General features: G+C 40.6%; 1 protein-coding gene across 4 annotated transcripts in view; it reads right to left on the bottom strand.

The window, feature by feature from the left end:
• PWWP2B (PWWP domain containing 2B) overlaps positions 1-12127 on the bottom strand; it is a 52739-nt gene extending 40612 nt beyond the window's left edge. The window contains exons 1-2 of one of the 4 annotated variants that reach the window (XM_081954829.1): positions 12050-12127; positions 7907-8315 (exon numbers count right to left, since the gene is read on the bottom strand). In XM_081954829.1, coding sequence (XP_081810955.1) covers positions 7907-8049 — 143 coding nt within the window. In that variant the 5' untranslated portion in view covers positions 8050-8315; positions 12050-12127. Of the gene's footprint in view, positions 1-7906; positions 8316-8407; positions 8623-12049 lie in introns of those variants that run through there. The other 3 variants (XM_081954830.1, XM_081954828.1, XM_081954831.1) reach the window with 3 other exon arrangements.
• Between the last annotated feature and the right edge of the window lie 311 nt (positions 12128-12438).

Below are 12438 nucleotides of genomic sequence, written 5' to 3'. Positions count from 1 at the left end.
ACTCTCATCCACTGACCAGTAGGTACAGTCCAACGTATTTGGAGAGTAGAAGGTCAGCAAAAATAAACAAATCACTACCCACCTGAAAATTTTAATGCACTAGTTAGTATTTTGAAAGACTGATCAGAAACTGGACTGATCAGAACATATGGTCCTCCAATAATTGTCAGCTATTCATAGCATCTTTAGCAATTCTGACTAGAGTTGCTGAAAACTGTATTTCAACAACATTTGGAAGTCCATGAATTACCCACCCTGTTTAAATATTTTTAATATTTAAATATTAAATCTCTTTCTGGCTGGCGGAACAAAATCTTCTACTTTACTGCTGTATATGATTCTGCCACTCTGCTACGTTTGTAATTTAATGTAATATGTGTGTTATTTTTGTCTGCTACTCAGTTGCTACCTTCCCATTGCCATGCCAATTACTTACAACTTGACAGATCTTGATTGCTTATAACCCGATAGCTCTTTGAATTCACAAACCACAAGAGAGCATCAATAAAGTTATAATCCTATGCACATTTACTTGGGAGTAAGTCCCAATAATAATTACCTCTCAGGAAACGTGCCCCAAAAGGTTTATTCGCAATAATGGTGAATTAAGGCATACTTCTTTTTTTTTTTGCAAGCTACAGTTCTAAAGTTAGGAATTATCTGACTGCTGATCAAAATTTTGCACATTGTTTCTAAAAATCTAGCACACCAAGGAAGAGATAAAAACTCTCCACTATTGTCTTTTTTTCTCCATAGAATCCAAAAATACTACTGAAACTAGTCTAGCCAGAAGAAGGAATGAGTGGACACAATAGTTCATTTTCCCTCATTGTCCTCATATTTTTGCTGAAACATTAGTCATACAGAAAAATATCTGTGTATAATAGGGTTTTAAAAAAAATTTCAGAGAGGATGTAAAACGGGTTCAACATATTTTTCACATATAGCCAACTTATAACAAAATGATAATAGATTTATACAACAGCTTTGCTTCCTGGTCTTCTGATAAGCAAAAACAAGAGCAGCAGCTATTCAGACATCTACTCAAGAAATTTAATCTTCATTATAGAGGTAGCTCTCAACATGTCCATTTTTTAGCAACTATTGTTATAGTGACCGGTCCTAGCAGTAATGACCATTGCTGTACAGGTAGTCCTCAACTTATGACCACAATTGAGCCCAAAACTTATATTGCTAAGTGAGAAATTTGTTTGCCCCGTTTTATGATTTTTCTTGCCGCATTTGTTAAATGAATCACTGCTGTTATTAAGTTAGTAACACGGTTGTTAAGCGAATCTGGTTTCCCCATTGACTTTGCTTATCAGTAGGTCGCAAAAGTGATCACATGACTCTGGGGACACTGCAACCATCATAAATGTGAGTCAGTTGTCAAGTGTCCGAATGTAAATCACGTGACCCTGGGGATGCTGCAATGGTCATAACTATGAAAAATGGTTGTAAGTCATTTTTTAGAGTGCCGTTGCAACTTCGAATGGTCATTCAGTAGACTGTTGTAAGTGAAGTGCTACCAATATCTCTGCAGTCCCCATGATAAAAATTTGGGCACTTGGTAACATGCATGTATTTGCAATCACTGCAACATCCTGGGCTTGTAGGTCTGTAGAGATTCTCAGTCATCCAGGTCATGGTTGTCTCAAAGGTGCTTTTACAGGAGGCAACCGGACTTTCTTAAGTTTTTTCTTTTGAAGATGTTTCGCTTCTCATCCAAGAAGCTCCTTTGGGACAACCTGGACCTGGATGACTGATAATCTCTACAGAAGTTTAGCTGTACAATTTGGGAGGAACACCCTTGGAATGGTGTGGGAATGGATTTCCAGAGGAAAAAACTGCAGACTGCAGGAGCCAAGAGCACTACTCAGACGACCATGAGGACACAGGTAAGTCTACAAGTGTTTCAACGACCCTCTAAAACAGTGGTTCTCAACCTCTGGGTCGGGACCCCTTTGGGGGTCGAACAACCCTTTCAGAGGGGTCACCTAAGACCATCAGAAAACACATATTTTCAATGGTCTTAGGAACCAAGACACCAATTTTATGGTTGAGGGTCACCACAACATGAGGAACTGTATTAAAGGGTCGTGGCATTGGGAAGGTTGAGAACCACTGCTCTAAAAGGATGCAAATGACAAGCTGTCTGCAAGGAATATAAAATCCTTCCATTTCCTACTACCCTGTCAGAGCTAAAGAAGCTCCTTGGATGAAAAAAGAAAAAACAAGAACGTCCCGTTGCCTTCTGAAAAAGCACCTTTGGGACATCCTGGGGTCATGTGCTCACCATCTGCAATCTTCTCATCTGGCTTCTGACAAGCAAAGTCAATGGGGGAAGCTGGATTCGCTTATCAATCACGGGATTAACTATGGTGATTCACTTAACAACTATGGCAAAATAGGTCACAAAATCAGGGATGACTTGCTTAAGGGTGGCCTCACTTAGCTATGAAAGGTCCAGTTGTGATTATAAGTTGTGGACTACCTGAAGTTGGAAGAAAGGGAGAAACAGAAATCTCTGTTGCAGACAACCAAATTCTGGGTTTTTACCTTCTTTATCAATGCACGTGTGAAAGGAGGACTTGCTGCTCCTATAGAACCCTTTTATTGCGATCAAGACAGTCACCACAAATACAGGCCACCCTCGACTTACAACAGTTCATTTAGTGACCGTTCAAAGTTACAGCGGCACTGGAAAAAGTGACCATTTTTCAGAGTTACAAACTTTTAAGTATCCCCGTGATTATGTGATCAAAATCCAGATGCATATTTATGACATTTGCTGTGTCCCAGGGTCATGTGATCCCCTTTTGCGACCTTCTGACAAGCAAAGTCAATGGGGAAGCCAGATCCACCTAACAACCATGTTCTTAAAACTGCCATGCTTCACTTAACAAATGTGGCAAGAAAGGTTGTAAAATGGGGAAAAATTCACTTAACAAATGTCTTATTTAGTAACAAATGTTGGACTCAATCATGGCTGTAAGTTAAGGACTACCTGTAACAGCTGACAAGGGAGGAGACTCAGTTGACAAGGGATACCGAAAAATATATAAGTAGAATTTTGTTTCATTCTTAATCAGCATTGAAATATTGCAAGACAGCCAGAGATGGAATTTCACCGTATGGGAAAGTAACATCAGATGCAAATTTCTTTACCACGAGAGATTCAGAATGGCTAGAAACTGAAAAGCTTTTTAAGGCCTACTCAAAAAGCTTCCTTCTAATGTAAGCTACTATTAGTTAAATGCAATTTAAACATTTCTGTGCATAATTAAATCACTTGAAAGACAAAAGGCCTCTCTTTTGGAATCAACAGCATTATTAGAAGACATTCAAACAGTCCTTGACTTACAACAGTTCATTTAGTGACCGCTCAAAGTTACAACAGCACTGAAAAACCTGACTTATGACCATTTTTCATAGTTGCAACCTTTGCAGCATCGCCATGCCCATGTGATCAAAATCTAGATGCTTGGCAACCGGTTCATGTTTATAGCCGTTGCTGTGTCCTGGGATCATATGATCCCCTTTTGCAACCTTCTGACAAGCAAAGTCAATGGGGAAGCAAGATTCATTTAACAACCAGGTTTCTTACTTTGCAACGGCAACGATTCACTTAACAGCCGTGGCAAGAAAAGTCGTAAAATGGGGCACTTAATGTCTCACTTGACAATATAATTTTTGGGGCTCAATTGTGGTCATAAATCAAGGATTACCTGTACTTCAAGCCTGCACAAAAAATCAGTCAGTCTCTGCCCTTTTAGCAACCCCCCCCCAAAAAAAAAACCCTAACACATGGATGAGCAAGATAAATTTAGTCCTAAATCAACCCCCCCCCTCTCAGTAGTTTATCCTGGCATACAAAGCACTACTGGCTTCTCCCAGGAGCAAGCTAATCAGCTGGCTATAACAGAGACCACTTCCCTAATTTCCCTGCTGCTAAGGGCAATGAAAAACCAGCGGCTGGCTGCTTTCTCTTTCCTTTCAAGGACCCACAGCTTAAGATCATTTGTTTTCCTCTGCAATTAGCAGGGGGGGGGAGACTGAGCAATGTTGCTGAGAGGGAGGGCACCTTTTTTCCTTCCTATTCTCTCTCTCCCCCCCCCCTCCACCAATCCCATGACTGATTGAAGGCATCCTTTCTCATAATGGAAAACCAGCAATCTGTAATAAGATTGTTAGACGGAAGAAGGCTGATTCTCTTCCCAGCAAAATTGCTCACAGCTTTTTGAAGAAAAGGGAATGAACAAGTGGCCCTGTATGCACATGTATAAGGGTCAGTCTGGTGTGTAATTAAGGAGAGGCATACAACACACACATATGTACAAACAACTTGTATGTCCCCTTAACTAGAACCTTAGTTATAAGTAAAGATATTTGAAAATAAGGTATTGCTAGTTCAGGAACTGATTTTAAATGAAATTCCATCTTCATACAACTATTAATCTCTGATTATTTCAGCCCCCCTTTTTTTACTTCAGCAGTATGATGGGAACGGGCTCACACATCTTGATTTGCAGTTGTTGTAAGACAACTAAGAAAAAAGAAAAGGGGAAAAAGGGAAAAAAAGAAAAAGATAAGTTCTGGGACAAGCTCCTCCCTAAATCAAACTCTTAACATTTTCACATTTATTTCTGGGAATGTTACCCTTAAACATTTTATCTCTTCATTCCTGAGTTTCTAATTTTCCTTTTTAGACACTTCCTTTCAAACATTTTTTGCTAGTCTGCTTTCATCTGCTTCGATTTATGATCCAGGCCTCTTTCTCCCTCCTTCCAATTTGCCTTTAATTTCTTACTGTCTGTTGAGCTGTTTCACTGCTGTTTATTTTAGATTTTCCCACTCTCTTATTTCATTTTCATCTTCTTCAAAGCATCAACTTGAGTTTTGCGGTAACCATTTAGGCATCTGGCTTTACGGTACATTTGGGAATGCATGGTCAACATTCAATATTACATATTAATAAGCAGAGTGACTCTGGAATGTTAAGCATAGTTGGGTGGAAACATTTTTTACCGTCTGATAAGGAATATATTCAACTAGTTTGAAGTAACTTATCCTACCAAATAGAAAGATCATGAGGTGGTTAGAAAAACCAGGAGGAGGAGAAGGAGGAGGGGAAACATGTCCAGAATTGATACACACAAAGCTTTTGAACTGTCTGGGTGGTTTGGAAAAGAAATCATGAGATAAAGCTATTTAAGCCTTGCACTTAAGGAACTGAGAGATCCAATTTTTTAAGGAAGGTCTCCTCAAAATCAAACAATTGTCCAGCCAAGCCAGGAATGTCAACACAGATGTTCCTTAAACCTTTTTTTGTGTGGAAAACTTATGTACCTAGAAAATGTCAAATGAGCTAAGATGGTGGATATAATTATGCATTAAAATTATATAAAACCAAGGGCAACTTTGCTGCTTATATAGCATAGGGAGGGGCTAAGGTTATGCCTTGTCTTGGGACTCCATAGATAAAAGGATCTGAACAGTGGTAATAAAAAGGGTTCTTCTTGCATGTAGACAAATGCTGCCACTTGGCGTAGTAAACAAGTAGTTAGCTACCAAGACCAATGGTTTCCACCATTTAAAACTGGGGTGAACAGTTTGCAGTCTTAGGGCTTCAGCCCATTATACGGCTTTCGTATGCTACACCTTAAATTGAAATCACCCCTGCAAGAGATAGTAGATAAAGAGTTACTTGTATTTTTCCTGTAGAATAAACAAGAGGAGAAAGAGGGAGGGGGAGGAAGGAAAAGGACTCAGATTTGGGCTCTGCCCCCATTCCCTGGTTGTTTCAGTCCCACCAGACGTTTAATCATATAAATATTAGAAGACTCAATTCTGTCAGCAAAGCTCTAGAGAAAGGGATACACTGATACAGAAGCATAATACAGCTCACAGTCTACAATGTAGCAGAGAACTATTCTTTTTGGACTTGGCCTGTGAAAATTAGTATGATTTTTTTTAAATGCCCCTTAATTTTTGCATCCTTACAATTTGTGGCAACGTGCTCGTATGCAAAGATTCCCAGTGCATCATGCCATTTTAATTTGCTTCACAGTCTCAAGTGCCAGAAAGAAATCAATACAGCTGCAGTAAGGCTTTGGTGCCTATTTAACTACATCAGCAATATTAACTTAGCCATCAGGACAATGGGATGGCAGGAAGAAAGGAGAGTAACACAGCACTCCCAGTTAGCTAAGTATATTATCACACAGGACTTTAAAAGAAAATTTATGTCTACATACGAACATATTTGTCTGAAATTCATAAGGAACCCTATGTTAAGTTACATCTATTTACTGTTAATGGATGCTGGCGTATCTGCTAATTAGATCATTCTTGCAGATAATTGTCAAAGGCTAATGAATGCACGTTGCTGGGAGAGGGGAGGAAATGGGAGAAGCTGTCGCCAAGATGGAGTCCTCATTAAGAAAAATGAATTTGGGGCCTTCAAAAGTGATAGGCATTTATTTATAATTTCTACTCAAAATTCAATAGTAAGGGGACAAGCCCATGCTTCAGGAGTCTTGCGTGCCAACAGATTTGAAATTCTGTTTTGTACAGAAGGTATGCATACCAAAGATGGGGAAAAAGATTATTTCCAATTGTTTAGAAAGAAACAATAGAAAATATTTTAAATAGGAGGCCACTAAGTAGACTAAGCTCATTTTTCGAGCACCAACAGCTTGCCAAGTTTCAGCTTTTAAGATACTCTGTCTTTATAGAGCTATTGATATACTTTTATCAAACTATTACATCTCCTTAATAGCTAATCTAGGGAACTCTTTTGTTTGGAAGATACTGAAAAGAGAGGCAAGTTTTGGAAGTATCACATTATTAATTCAAGTGCTATTTATAGGAGCTGGTGTTTCATTAAATAATATATCCTGAATTGCAAAACAGGAAAGGAAATAAGCTTTGCTGTTAACTCTGCATTTATGTATGCATTATGTTTCTCAGCCATGCAAACCCTCTCTCTCTCTCTGGAGGAGGCCCATCCTTCTGCTGAATGTGAAAAGGGGGGAAATGGCAAGCTGGGGCAGTTTCAACTCCAGATAAAAAAAAAAAGCTTTCTGAAGTGTGCAGAATCTCCTAAACAAAGAAGTCTGTAATTATGGCAACATGTGTCTTCAGGAGAACATTATTGTGCTACATCAGCAGCAGTCCATAGGCAGCACCAATGAAATCTTCTCAAGAATAGAGGGGAGAAGGGGAAGAAGAAACTTCAGCAAAGTTGTAAGGTTTGCAAAAGGAGGCGCCCTGATGTTCTGGAAGCAGCTTATTAAGACTCCAGAATCTGTTCCTGGATGATGAAGACAATAATTTCCCTTCCTCCCCCACCTCCCAGCAAGAGACACACCTTTTTTAAGGGCCTAACCCCCAGAGAAAAATATGGCTCATTTCAGCAGCCTTTTCAGAAAAGGAGGCAACTCCGCTTCGAAAACGTCACTGAAGGAGGACATGATTTTACAGTGCACAAACTAGAAAGCTGACTTTTTTTTTTTTTTAGAAAGAGGAACATTTCTTCCATGCTGGATTCTGAACAGAAAATGAAACTAAAATATGTCATAAAAAAAGAGGGGTGGGGAAGAAGTACACCACACACACACACACACACACACACACACAGGAGAATCGACGTGACCATTTGCTCCCTTCCCCCCCCCCCCTCCATGCAATGAGCCATGCAAGTCTTTAATCTGATTATGGCCTAATCCCGCCTTCTGCCCAGCTGCTCTGTCCTCGCCCTCCAAGCAGGGCCTAGTGGGAACAGTAAACTTCTCAGTTGCAATTCCCCCCCCCCTTTCCCGAAATTATATTTTCTTTTCTAGGGTGGGGGTGTTGGGGGGAAGAGGGCAAAGAGAATAACCATCCAAGCAATTCATGCTCCTACTTTTTAGTGCAATCCAGGAGGATCCCGGTGAACCGCCTCTCCCCGCAGCTCAAGGTGACCACCAGGGTATCGTTGACCATTTGCTCCACCAGCACGGGCAGCCAGGAGCCGACCTGCAGCTCTTTCGTGTCAGCCTCCTCCATGCTTTGGCGAGAAACTCCCGGCGGCGAGTCTCGGTTTGCAGCTGGAGTGCGGCTGCGAGAGATCCCAGGCGGCCTTGCTTGGGGAGGCTTCCCCTCCCCCCCCCCACCGCCGCTGAAGCTGCCGCCGCTACTGGCGCTGCTCTCGGGATAGTTACACTGGCCGCTTCGATGACCTCATGGCTCCAGGCTCCCCCTCAACAGGGAGGATTAAGTAGGTGCGTTGACGTCACAATGCTTCCCTCCCGGGAACGTTCCACAGCGGAATCCTGAAACAATGGGCGACATTAGGGGACTTAAAGACCAGAAAGGTGTTTTAATTCTCTTTTTTCCCCTCCCCCTCTCCCTCCTCCTGCTTTACCAAGCGAGTTACCCTTTTAGGAACGAGGTTTCCCGTCTGCCCCACACTTGAGCGCTTCAGAAGCATCACGCTTACGCTTACAGGAGGGGTCAAGTGATTATCCAGGCTAAACTGCTTCCGTCCCGGTAGTCTTGTTGCTTGACAATCCAGCGCAGCATAGATTAAATTCTGGGCATGCTGTTGGTTTAAGCATGCGGGCTGCCTTCTTTTCCCTTCTTCCCGTTGCAAAGGAGAGATTTTTACCTGGAGCGGGTGGGTGGGTGAAACGCCCGCGCCACTCGACGTCCACATTTCTAGCGACCATCCCGAGTAAAGTAAATGTTGTTTTCTTCCGTCCCGTGGCCCTGATGGTGGCTACTGACAAACCATCTTTCTGGTCTTGCCAGCAGAACACATGTTAGCTGTGGATCCCCATAGCCAGTCGAGCCTTATTTTGTTTCAGCCAAATTTGGAGTGGATCGATTTTAACACTTCCTCTATGTCTGTGTGTCTGTCTGTTCGTCTGTCTAGAAATGTGTGTCACATGTACGCCGGTACAGTGTATTTGGAAAGAAATCAGTGGATTTTACTTCCAAGGAATTATGCACTGGGTTGTAGCTTTATCCTACTTACTCCAGAAGAGTTCAGTTAATTTCCATGCTCCTTAGGGCGAATTGACCCAAGAAAAGGGTATCCCCCCCAAAAAAACTCAGCACATTCAGAGACCATTTGCTTGTGCCCTAGCAGAGCCAGCATCCAAAAGGCCAGTTATTTCCTTTCAAAGCCAATGTTAATATACTAAACTCTCAGCTCTGCCAATAAACGTGATTGTTGCTTTAAGTAAGAGAAAGGTTTCTGCCTTCAAGTCCTTTTTTTGAAGAGTTCGAGGGAAAACAGTGCTACAAGAAGCCATACTCCCTAATTTCCATAAGGAATTTCAGACAAGCTGTGTTTCATCTCATGCATAAGCTGTTCCCAATTACTTTAAACATTATCCTCAAATAAAATATGTGAACAACTCGATACTTGGAAATCAACATTAAGGGACACTGATATTTCTTTTTGTGCCATATAATTCACAACTGACTAATGAATAGTTTCCCCTCCAGATCTATGTTCCATTGTGTTTGATGGTATATATCTTTGTATTGGCAAGTCCTATAGTATTCCGTAGGTTTCTTAATAAATACAGTTCAGTAAGGTTGATTAGATTACAGGAAATATATCAGTACCGTTCTATGAATACTTACTTGGCCATATATCTTACATTGCTAGGTCTTATAGTATTCACTGAGCTTCAATATAAATACATTGAAATGTGCAACTAGAAACAGGGAGCAATTGATTTCCAGGTAATTTTGTATAAATTCAGGAGATTTTCAAAGCAGGCATTCTGAAGAAGCAGCATAGCAACAGAATCCTGAATGTCCAGAAGGCAAGAGGCATCCAGTAATTTGCATCTTAACTGAATATTGAGTTCTGAAGGACCCAATGCTAAAAATAGTTCTGACATTTTTGTTTCTCAGGTCAGTATATAGATCTTGTCATTGTGCATTACAGATAAATCTTTCTAGAATTGGAAAGGATGCATGAGGAGTACTGCATTTGATTTGATTTTAACATTGCAAGGACCATTGATCATGTCTTTGGGTTGTTTGTAGGGACTCTGACTTGGGTTACATAATCTTAGAAGTGCAGACTTGGAGAAAGTTACAAGGAACAATTTGTCCACTTCTGTGGAATATGAAGGAAGATCAATTAAATCATCTACAAGGAGATTAAATTATCCCCATTGTTCCTTCAAAATCTCCCAAGTTGGAATGTTCACAACCTCTGTAGATTGGTCCTCTGTAGGAAGCTTTTAACATCAATGTATTCGAATTGTTTCCTCCAATTGAAGAATGCTTTGTGATAGAGCAACTCTAGAGGTGGCTTTGCAACATTTCCAAGTACTCCTACATGACTCTGGGCTTTGCGGTTTGTTGTGATTTATAGGTTGGTTTAGTAAGTGGCAATAATAGGATTTACGTTGACCTGACTTCACTATCATTTTCAAGGAGGAGAAAAGTTTGAATGTGTGGGTGGGGGGGCTGTATTGTAGGACAGGAGTAATTGTTCAAGAAAAATGCCCAGTCTTATCTTCATAAATCACTCAGAAGTAGGATAATATGTCAAAGTGATCATTCTGTTCCATAACATTATTAAGTAAATTTATAAGATTAAAAAGATTATCACGTAGCAACATTTTAGTTTTATGTTTCAATCAAGAGATGAAAAAATTAAAACTAGTGGTTGGATCCTTTTCTACGCCTTGTATGGTAATATAAGTAGAAATGTGCATGTTTCTTCACTATACCTATGAAGGGTTAAGCTTTTTCCTAGAGATACTAAGATTTTTGCTTGAGTTTGGGAGAAGGATCCAAGTCTTTCTTAGAACTGAATGACGTGGAATCACATGATCTTGTACAGGATTATTTTGTCAGGCCTAAACACAGTGCCACAAAGGGGGGAGGGCTGCTTCCTCCCTTTGCAGTCAAAAGAGGTCCAAGGTCACCAATCTTTTCCTGATTCTGCCAGTCGTGAATTAGCTCTTTAGATATAAATCTACAATACTGCCAAAAATCTGTTCACTCTTGCAATATTTAATCAAATTTATCAGATGAGTGACATTGAAGTAGACTAGAAACTTTATGGAAATGTAGCATTTTACCTCCAGCATATGTACAACTCCATATTTAAGAAAAATATAGAGGGTATTATTAAATGCAAGCAATTTTTTAAAAAGGAAATAAAGAGGTTTTCTTATCTTTAAAGCAATCTCACTACCCCGAACACATTTCTTCAAAACACACACATCAGTATAAAGTAGAAATTGGAAAAAGAGAAAGGCAGGCATAAGAACCATCACATTTCAATTTAGACAGAATCAATATAATGATTTGTACATTTCTTAGATTATCTTCTATTTTTAAAAAAAAAATGCATTATATTATAGCTTGTATTGAGTTTACTTTTAGCTCAAGGTGTTATAATACAGTGAAAACAAATCCTAGAAGCCACAGTTAAATACAGTGTAGAATGTTTCAATTTATTTGAAACATCTGTATAGGCTTTTCTTCCTTCAGTCTTTTCCCACCTTAAAGCTCTATCCTCCACATATATTTTACAAAATCAAGCAAAGCCACTGCTTGCTGAAACCAGGTAACCCTCACACTCCCATATTACATTTTAGATCTTTATTAGTAAGTGTGACCACTATAGTCACTGTATTTTTTCCTGTCACTTTTTCCCCCCTGGTGGGTTCTTCAAACTATAACATAGCTTAACTCCAGCCTGCAAATGGGAGGATATTTATAGTCTGAGGCTTAATTTTGTTTTATTCTTTTTTAAAAAAGGGAGGTTAAGGGCGGGAGGTAGCTTTACTTCATTCATGTGTAAGAATTCCCACCTGGTTCCACAGTCTGGCTCTGAATTAAAATCAAAGAGAAAAGAAGCAGCATGAAGGATGCATTCCAAAAAGAAAGGCGAAGAAAACAAGCAAGCAAACAAACGCACCACCCCAGCTAGTATAAATTAAACCCTCGCAAATGAGAAGCAGTCGGAAGAACAGAAACAACGAGGAGGAGGAGGAGGGGGGGGGAGAAAGTCTGTGGCTCGCATTACCTGATCACTGTCTCTCTCCGGCCCTTTTAACCATGGCAATGTTTGACAGTTCGAGGTGGTTACTATGCGTGGCTGATGGTTTCCATCATGCGCCATCTAGCGGTCGCTCGCGGCATTCCCTCGTTCAAATGGGCTCCTTCCCAGCCTTGGAGTCGCCTCCTTTGCAGCTGCTGGAGCCGAAGCTGACATGCTGAAGCAACCTCAGATAGCAGGGTGGATGGATGTCGCCGCCGGAGGCAGGGGTGGGCGGCAGGGGCATCAGTCACCTTAAACCTAAGGCACATTCCAGACCTCCTGGGATACTTTTAAACACATTCTCGAAGGGGTAGGCGGCAATCTCGCTGGCTACAGCATTTGAATAAAATATTGCAAAACGACAGCCGCCCCTT

The sequence above is a fragment of the Natrix helvetica genome, assembly GCF_964273705.1.
Source record: "Natrix helvetica genome assembly, chromosome: 5".
In the NCBI taxonomy this organism is placed as follows: Eukaryota; Metazoa; Chordata; class Lepidosauria; order Squamata; family Natricidae; genus Natrix; species Natrix helvetica.
Note: the sequence above shows the minus strand (reverse complement) of the source record. Positions and strands in the feature narration are given on the sequence as shown.